General features: G+C 35.1%; 2 protein-coding genes across 2 annotated transcripts; one reads left to right on the forward strand and one right to left on the reverse strand.

The window, feature by feature from the left end:
• Nucleotides 1-1,032: 1,032 nt before the first annotated feature.
• Nucleotides 1,033-6,256, forward strand: Cbr-aman-3 (the record flags this gene model as incomplete). The annotated part of the gene is made up of 18 exons (XM_045239446.1): nucleotides 1,033-1,152; nucleotides 1,786-2,007; nucleotides 2,394-2,511; nucleotides 2,558-2,726; nucleotides 2,773-2,900; nucleotides 2,946-3,023; nucleotides 3,071-3,344; nucleotides 3,391-3,477; nucleotides 3,530-3,619; nucleotides 3,897-4,074; nucleotides 4,122-4,260; nucleotides 4,310-4,644; nucleotides 4,690-4,950; nucleotides 4,994-5,104; nucleotides 5,152-5,257; nucleotides 5,306-5,525; nucleotides 5,586-6,045; nucleotides 6,098-6,256. The coding sequence occupies 18 exons, from the start codon at nucleotides 1,033-1,035 to the stop codon at nucleotides 6,254-6,256; spliced, it is 3,255 nt and encodes a 1,084-aa protein (XP_045094834.1).
• Nucleotides 6,257-7,055: 799 nt separating this feature from the next.
• Cbr-spe-11 lies at nucleotides 7,056-8,242 on the reverse strand (the record flags this gene model as incomplete). The annotated part of the gene is made up of 7 exons (XM_002639573.1): nucleotides 7,056-7,128; nucleotides 7,175-7,272; nucleotides 7,315-7,410; nucleotides 7,485-7,612; nucleotides 7,664-7,789; nucleotides 7,844-8,126; nucleotides 8,177-8,242. The coding sequence occupies 7 exons, from the start codon at nucleotides 8,240-8,242 to the stop codon at nucleotides 7,056-7,058; spliced, it is 870 nt and encodes a 289-aa protein (XP_002639619.1).
• Between the last annotated feature and the right edge of the window lie 1,358 nt (nucleotides 8,243-9,600).

The following is a 9,600-nucleotide window of genomic DNA, read 5'->3' on the forward strand; positions in this document are numbered from 1 at the left end:
GTATGCAAGTGCAATATGATTTTGGATTCTCTCGTTTTGTCGAATTGTTATATACCCAATACACATAGTATACTTTTGTCCCCGTTTTCTTCTCTCCAGGTCAAACAAATAGCTTCAGAAGAGAGACGAGGAAATCCGTTAATTAGTTTTCTATTTTCAACCGGTTCTTTTAAAGTTTCTAACGCTGCCTAGAAAAAATTATGTCAGAGGACCTCCTAAAATGTTTATGCAATTTGAATAATCGCATTATACCAGGCCTCGAAAAGCAAAAACTGTTTTATTGTTCCGAGTTTTATTGTAACCCATACGTTCTCTCCCTCTTTTCAAAACGTTCTTCTAATGCATTTTTGAGGAGTTCCTGCTCTATGTCATTTGTTATGTTTGTGTGTACACCAGATTAAGTTACTTTTTTTCATTTGGCTCGGTCTATCATTATCAAGAATTTGTTTAATTAAGATCAGTTATTTGGCATTCACCTTTCCCAGTCTTGAAGTTCAAATTTTCCAAATTTTTTCCCTCTAATTTCAGCAATCAATTATTTTTACCCAAAAGTTCTCACTCCCTTATAGTAATCATATTTCGAACCATTATTTTATCATTATGTCAACATTTCTATCACCACCGAATACATAAATGTTGTGTCCATATATGGACAGCGCATACATACATTCGATGACGGTCTCACCATCGCTCTATTCCACGTTCTCTTTCTCCAAAAAAATCACAATTGAAGCTATACTTTTCCCCTCTATCTCTTTTCTTTTCTCCAGGAATCATACATTTTTTAGATTATTCATAAAAAGGACTAGGAGAAGCAAAATTAATATATGTCTGATTTCCCTCTACTATATTCCCCTTTTTGTTTTCCCTTCTTGCTCCTCTTCATTTTCGTCCAATCGGGACCTCGTTTCAGCTGTTCAAACTTTATGAACGCAACCGATTATATTTTCCCACACTAGTCATCAAACATTCTCTTCTTCTTCTTTTTTCAATCGTACTCCTTTTCAATATCTTCTCATTATCTTTTCAGAAATGTATCGACTTGCGGTATCAGCCAAACGAAAAGTTCTGCTCAATCCTAAAACATTTGCAGTCTATTTTTTCGCTATTTTCTTCACATTTTTATTGGCATATCATCAACGATTAGGACAAGTGAGTTTTGAGTCTGTTGGATTTGAAAACCGGCCATTTTTTTAACCAACGAAACTAGATATGATTGAACTAGGCGAGTACTACAAAATAATATTTCCATTAGGAATCTGTATCTTGGTTATGGCCAAATTTATAACGCCATAAAGCTTCCGATCCGTGGCGGGCTGGTCCCTGGCGGTTTTTTTTAGTTTATACATGATATAATGTTTAAAATAGTATCATTTTTTAATACTCGTCGAGTTCTATAATTTCCATTTTAGTTGGTCTGAGAATATTGACGCCAAACGAAACTATGGCAGGGTCTGCAACGGCCCGTTTTAGGCCCGTTTTTTAGTTCGAAAAACTATACTTTTCAAATTCCGGTCTCGGGCCCGGGTCGGGCCTGAGCAAATTTTCAAGGCCCGGGCCCGGCCCGGAAGGCCCGGTATCAAAAATGAAAAAAAAACTCGAAAAAAAATCAAATAAGGGAAAATCCCTTATGTGTTTTTTGAAATTTTCGAAACTTGTGAAATGACGGGCCCGCCGGGCCGGCCCTCCGAAATTCGAAAAGAAAGTCCGGGATGGCCCGGCCCGGCCTGTTACAAATATGCAAAAAACCTGTTGGACTTGAAAACAAAAATTGAAATTTTTCAGCAACTTGGACAGCACACCCACATGTCTCGAATTGTCAATATGCAATCTGCTGTTCAAGAACAGAATGTTCCTCAGAAAGAAACACCACAAGTAGAAAAAGAAAATAACGTTGGGAAAGAAGAACAGAAGGATGTTTTGAAAGAAATTCCAAAGGTTTCAAACCAAGAAAAAGTAGAAGAAGTATGCAGCAGGCCTCCTGAAGAAGTGAAAACTGATTTCAATGTAAATTTTTTTTTCTGGATTCGGTTTCTAGATTTTTTGGTCTTCTGAAAATTCTAGGAATATCAATAATTCCAAAAAATCCAAAAATCCGAAAAAAAATTCAAAAATCCAAATATCCGAAAAATTCAAAATTAAAAAAAAATTAGAAATTTGGATATATTCAAAAAAGGTAATACTTTAAATATTAGCAATAGCAGAGAATCTATAACAGTTTTTTCTGATTTTTTCGACATTTTCTAGTTTGTGGAATCTTCAAAATTATAGGACTTTTCGAAAAAAAAATTTATTTTTGGATCATCTGCAATCCCTGATATTCCTAGAATTTTCACAAAAATTCTACTAGAGTTGTTTTTATTCCTTTTCCGTTTGGACAAGTTTATTTTCAGACTTTCGATTTATTCGAATCAGTAGTGGCAAGTTCAAAAGCTCTTCCACAATCTTCAAGAAAAGCGAGAATCGAAAAACTAAAAGTCTACGTTCTCCCATTCACACATGTTGATCCAGGTATCATAAGAAATAAGGAGACAATTCAAGAATTAATTTTGTTTAGGGTGGTTGGAAACATTCGAAAGTTACACAAAACGAACGAATCAAATCTTGGACAATATGCATGAGTTTATGATGAAAAACGAGAAAATGAGATTCATGTGGGCGGAGTTTGTCTTTTTTGAAAGATGGTGGTCATTGAAGGATGAGAAAGTTCGAGAAGATGTGAAAAAGTATGCCCATGCAGTCTTTTATTCTAAAATTCCGTTTTTTTTTCAGATTAGTTTCTGAAGGTCGTCTTGAATTAGCAACTGGTTCATGGGTAATGACTGACGAGGCGAATCCCTATTTCCCAGTTTCTGTTGATAACATTGTGGAAGGTTTCCAGTTTATCAATCAGCATTTTGGTGAGGTTGAAACATTTATGCAATTTCAAAGAATATAAATTTTAGGAATCAAACCACAAACAATTTGGACAAACGATCCATTTGGATACTCAAACTCTGTTCCATACTTGTTTAAAAAATCTGGTAAGAGTTTTCTATTTTCTTCTTTTCAATTGATAACTCTTTTGCAGGTGTTCGTAGAAATGTGATCAATCGAATTCATCACAGAATCAAACAAACTCTTCAAGGACAACAAGCAATTCCATTCAAATGGAGACAATATTTCGATAAAGCCGGAGAGGATGACGTTTTGACTCAAGTTCTACCGTATACCCATTACGATGTTCTCAATTCTTGTGGATCCGATGCTTCTGTTTGCTGTGAATTCGATTTTAAAAGAATCACACACTGGTCTTGTCCCGGACCAAAACCTGTGAATATAAATGATCAAAATGTGGTTGCAAAGTTAGTTCTTTTTTGAGAAAACAGAAAAATAAATAAGTATTTTCAGAGCCGATAAGCTTGTTGGTCAACTGGAAAGAATGTCAGAAATGTACAAAGCTCCTGTTATACTGATGATGCATGGAGATGATTTCCGGTGAGATTTTCAATCTGATGGGAAAATATATTTTTCCGAGTTCCATTTTCAGTTTCGATATGATTGAAGAGTGGCATCAACAACACGACAATTTCCTTCCCGTTTTTGATCAGATCAACAAAGGCGATCGAGTGGAAATCAGGTAATCACCGTAAGCATCCTAATAGAAGATCCCTCGATGCCTGCACAACTAAATTATCTCAATTTCTATAAGAGATAACAAAAATTTGCCATCTGATAACATGTTTGTCATAGTTTGTCATAGTCGATGTTTGTCATAGTCACCAAAATTTTATCAGTGGACGCGTTTTAGATATTTTTTATAGAAATTGAGATGAATGAGCTCAAAGTGCAAGTATAGAGTGGCCTTCTATTAGTGTGCTCTCGTATTGTAAATGTTTTCATAATCCATTTTTTAGATTTGGAACATTCACAGATTATTTCAATGGTTTGGAAAAGTGGTATTCTGATAATGAAGACCATCAACCAGCAACTCTATCTGGAGATTTCTTCCCCTATATGTGTGCCCTTGGGGATTATTGGACTGGCTATTACACAACTAGACCATTTTTCAAAAGACAAGGGAGACTTCTTCATGTTAGTTCCCAGTTCTCGTAATTCTCGTTAAAAAAATCATTTTTCAGTCTCTCATTAGAAACTCGGATATTATGCTCTCTATGCTACGTGGAAATCTGAAGCAGAGGAAGATCGATGAGAACACGAAACGTCTTGAAGATGCTAGAAGAAGTCTTTCCCTTTTCCAACATCACGACGCCATAACAGGTAATCTACTTTTTTTTTAGCTTGTTATCATCAAAACCATTATTTTCAGGAACTTCAAAAGTTAGTGTGATGGATAATTACTCGGAAATTCTACATTCTTCGATCGGATCCATGAAAATTGTTTTGGAAAATTTGACGAAGAGTGATCTGGACATTTATCCTAGAATCCACGATGGTGTTGAAATTCAACAAGTTGTAGATTTCTCCGAAGACCCAACTGATAAGGAAATCAGAATATTCAACAGCCTTCTTTTCACAATCACCGATGTCTTCAGTATTCGAATCACTCTTCGAGAAGTAACAGTTTCCATCGATGGAAAATCAATCGAAGCTCAATTGGAGCCATTATTCCAGAAAGGAAAAGCTGAAACTGATTCGTTTTCGGTGGGTTCCTACATTTCCGCTCCTACATTATTTTAAAAATTTCAGTTGTTGTTCAAAGCTACAGTACCGCCTCTCAGCATGATAAAAGTGAGAATTCAAAAAGGAGATTCTGGTGGATTGACAAAAATAGCGAAGGTTGAATCAAGAGATGCGAGTGCCTGGGAACTAGGACAGTGGGTATTTTTTGAAATAGGGAATTCTGAATCTGCTTTTTATAGCGACTGGAAGGTTGGATCTCCGACTTCGTCTAGCCTGGAAACTCCCTTCCTAAAGGTTGCGCTCAATTTGAGCAATGGAGCTATCCAGGTTGAATACAAAAACGAAGAAAAACACATATCCATATATTCAGACTGTGGTAAAACAAAGTGACAAATCAACTTTCGAATGTCAACAGTCTTGGCATTTGTATAAAGAAGCGGGTGGTGGATCATATCTCATGAGACTTCATACAAATCCAACTGTATGTCTTAGATCCCATTGAATTCCAAAAAAGAAGTTGTATTCCAGGAGGTAAAAGAGTTCAAATGGTTGAAAGTGGCTGGTCCTGTACGACAATCTATTTATCAAAAATCTAAAAATGTTTTGCAAAAAACAAGTATCAATAATGTGGAAGGTATGTGATGGAGATACAAGGCGTCACCTCTTCATGAACTGATTTCAGGACCATCTGGAGAAGAGATTGATATTTCCATGTCTATCGATGTGACAAAAGAAAGGAATACAGAACTGATGACTCGATTCACCACAAACTGGGCAAAACCAATTACATTTACTGATAGTGTTGGAATGCAATTATTGAGAAGGGATTTTTATAGATTACCAATTCAAAGTAACTATTATCCGATGCCAACTTCAGCTGTTTTGCAAGAAGGAAAACAAAGGTTAGTTAACCTAAAAAAAAGAGAGTAATAATAAAGAATGAACAATATAATTGACTTCAGAATTTCGATAGTTTCCAATGTGGAACATGGAGCAAGATTCTTGGAAAACGGAAGTGTTGAAATAAACATTGATCGAATTCTGAACCAAGATGATGGAAAAGGACTCGGATCAGGACCCGATGCAATTCCAAGTGATATGAAACCAGTCGATATGAAATTCAAACTTGTTTTTGATAATTTGGGTAAAGAAGATCAACCAAATATTCATTACTCAACGCACACTTTCCGTGCTCAACAAGCTGTTCAATCTGTCATTTACCCACCTCTTCTATTTGATGCAAAACCGAAAAAAGAGGAAGACATTGAGGAGATTGAGGAAAATTCAAATTTGAGATTCCCTTGTGATGTTCAACTTTTAACGGTCCGTCCGTTATCCGGTGATCGGCAATTGATGATTTTCTATCGACATGCAACTTCTTGTTCAAGTGAAAAAATGAGCAACTGTGGAGCTGATTTCAAGGTTTTCATCTTGAATTCTGTCAAAGCTGAGAAAATATACATTTTGTTTTCAGAAGTCTCTTATGAACCTCCTTATCAGATTGGGCGTGAGAGAGGCTCAAAAAACGGATTTAAGTGGAGTAACAGCTATTGGAGACAAGGTCAACGTGGAAAATCTTCCAGATGTTGACATTAAAACTTTTGACTTTTTAACTTTAGTTCTTCATAGATAACTTGTTTTTGTTGGTTTTTTTCTGTTGAAGTCTAGTCTGAATTGTAATAATTAATTATGGGTATGGTTGCTATGCAAATCTCTTCTTTGTTCGTTCTCTGTGATTTGTTCCTAAAATTTTTTTAATTATATAAATTAGATAAGGTGTTGCCAAATATAGCTTCTGGTATTTGAATGTTTGAAATTTATATTTTCAGAAAGTATCAATAAAATTCAAGGTTTATAGGGCATTTGCAAGATTACTGAAAGAGAAAATATTCGAAAACGATAAGGATTACTGTGTAACATTCGAAAATTGAAAGGATTACTATAGGTGAAATATTCGAAATTGAAGAGGGTTACTGTAGCTGAAATCATTTGAAAATGAAAAGGATTACTATAGGGAAAATATTGGGAAATGAAAAGGATTAATGTAAGGGAAAAATTTGAAAATTGAACGGGTTACTATAGGGGAAATATTCGAAAATGATAAAAGGTTACTGTAGGAGAAAATATTCGAAAATCGAAAAAATTACTGTAGAAGAAAACATTCGAAAATAAAGAGGAAGAGGGTCACTGGAAAAAAAATTCAAAATTGAAGAGGGTTACTGTAGGGGAAAATATTCGAAAATTGAAAGGATTACTGTAGGATGACTAATTAGATAATGAGAAGTATTTTTGAGGAGCTAACTAGTAAGTCATCCAGAAAAAATTAAATTTTGAACTCGGATCTTCGTAAAATAGAATTCATAATAAATCTTTATTTCATTGGATTCAATCACAATCTACCGAGTAATATCTAGTTTTGTCAGTTAAAATAATCAGTCTTTCTTCGATCTGCGCATCTTCTTGTAGAAGTTTTGGACGCTTTTCACGACACTCTTCAACGATTTTCTGAAAACTTTCAAGTTGAAAAAAATGTTATTTTTTGAAAAATCACTTGTTGTTGAAGGCATCTTTATCGAGACAAATGAGATCTAATTGGTATCGGTTGAACTTGGGGCTCACTTTGTTTTCCTCAATCTTCTTCTCAAGCCACTGAAAATATTTCAAATTTTTCATTTCAAAAAATATGTATACCTTCTTATAGTGATCCTCAGAGATTTTGTCAGTCTTTCCCAAGTCTTGCATCTCTTCAGTGTACTCTTCCCATGGGAAGAATTCATGTTCCTCCTCCTAAAAAAAACGAGACTTGAAAGAAAATAAACGATGTATCAACTTAAATTTGCCAATATCTCGTTGTCCTCAACTCTCAATTTCATCGCTTTAGCTGCTCTTTTTCTCTCATACTCCGCCTCTGCTCGTGCTTCTTCCTCGTCCATATCATCGTTGAACATATCTTCAATATTTGGATTTCCCATTTCTTTCAGAGCCTTCTCTGCAAGATGCATTTTTTCTATTTTTATGTTTCAAAGCATTCAAAAATTACCAACTGCAGCTGCAAACTTTTTGGTTTTCTTCTTTGGGACGTCTTTTCCATTGACCTGGATATTGATAGCTTTTCCTACTCCCACGTTGAAGTTCATTTCATTGATTGCCTCCAAACCTTCAGTAACTGAAAAAAAAAACCATATTTCTCCTATCACCTATGCAGCATCAAAGGACTCACTTTCCTCCTGAGCTTTTTTGACATTTGCCATATGCTCGTATCTTCCCAACAAATGACTTGATTCCGATTTCTTTGGCAGCTTGTCCTTCTCGAGATCCCACTTTGATCTCAAATATCTCTTCCACTGTCTTCTCACTTTCTCCAGCTCTTTCTCCTTCCATTCATCCCATTCTTTCTCGTTTTCAATCTTTGCCATTGGAGTTCCCATTGCTCCGAACACAGATGGAAACTCATTTTTCTCCGGACTTTCCGTTTCTTCTTTCGAAGGTGATTTGCGTTTACGCTGAAAGACCTTTTTCATGGAAAACTGTTAGATATTATTTTTGGTCTTACCGTTTTTTTGGCTGGTGTCTGTTTGTTGTTGAGTGCAGCACTGATATCCAATTCTTCGTCGGACATTTTCTAGTTTTGGTCGAAAAATAATGATTTTTTTGTTTCCGAGGGAAGGCATCCTAGGAAATCGGATAGAAAAGTTTCGGGGAGTTTCACGTTTTTGAGGGGATTCCAGATCAGTTAAAAAATAGAGTTGTTCTAAAAAGACTATCTTGTCAAGCATCCCACAATCAAAAAAATTAAAAAGAACATTTAAAAATAAAATATTCTGAAAGTTCTGAAAAAAACACTCCAAAATTCAAACAATTCCAAAAAGTTTTTAAGATCAAAATTCAAAAACATTAGAACTTTCACAATTAAGTTTCCAGAACCGGAAAATTCGGGAAAATCTAAAGTTTCCGAAATAATTCCAAAAATCCTAAAGTCAAAATCTTGTCTCCTGAAAACCATGAAATTGCCGAAAACTGGCAAATTCCAAAATTCAAAATTTTATAAAATTACGAATACCATGAAAACTCAAAGAAGAACCTTTAAAAGTTCCCAGACACGAAAAATTCGGGAAAATCAAAAGTTCCGAAAATAAAAATGATGAAAGTTCAAAAACCCAAAGAATCTAAAAATCCAAAAATTTCATAATCTCAAGATTTTCAAAATTTTCAGAGAATCCTAAAAATTCTGAAACTTATAAAAACCTCTGGAAACTTGAAAAATCAAAAATTTCTGAAATTTGAAAACTCCAAAAATTTCAGGAAATCGTCAATGTCAAAAACACCAAAATAAACAGAATTCATTCAAGATAATCACTTTTTCTTCCCATAAGTATAATAGTTGTATCCGGGATAACTGTAGTAATAATTATTGACTGGTTGACGAGAGAATGTTCGATCCACAACTGCTCCACCAAGTGCTGCTAAACCAATTTTACCCCATGGACTGTAACAGAGAATCAGACTTTAGGGACGTCGGATTATTACCCTTACCTGAGAGCCTGAGCTTCAGCTTCTCCAATCCAAATGATGCCAAAGATGAAGATCAAGGGAATCAAAATGTAGAATTTCATACTTCAGATGGAATACTTCTGACGGAAGAAAATATTTTGTTGTATTGAATCCAACATTTCCACTTTTATATGCTAATCCTAATAACTGTTCACCGAATAGTGATCAGAATCACAATTCTATAATGTAGCCTACTGTCTCCGTCTTTTGACTTCTATTAGTCCAGATCTGTGATATCATTTCGACAGAAACTGGAGAAACGGTAGAATCTATAGATGTCCAATCGTTTTTATGGGGTTATTCATGTAGCGAAACTCTGTATTGAAATACCTTTCGGCGCCCTCGAAATTCAATGCAGGAGTGTCGTGAAATGTATTTCAAAGCATTTCGCGACATGACTGTAAATGCATTAAAATACATCGCGTG

The sequence above is a fragment of the Caenorhabditis briggsae genome, assembly GCF_000004555.2.
Source record: "Caenorhabditis briggsae complete genome, chrI, whole genome shotgun sequence".
Lineage (NCBI taxonomy): Eukaryota > Metazoa > Nematoda > Chromadorea > Rhabditida > Rhabditidae > Caenorhabditis > Caenorhabditis briggsae.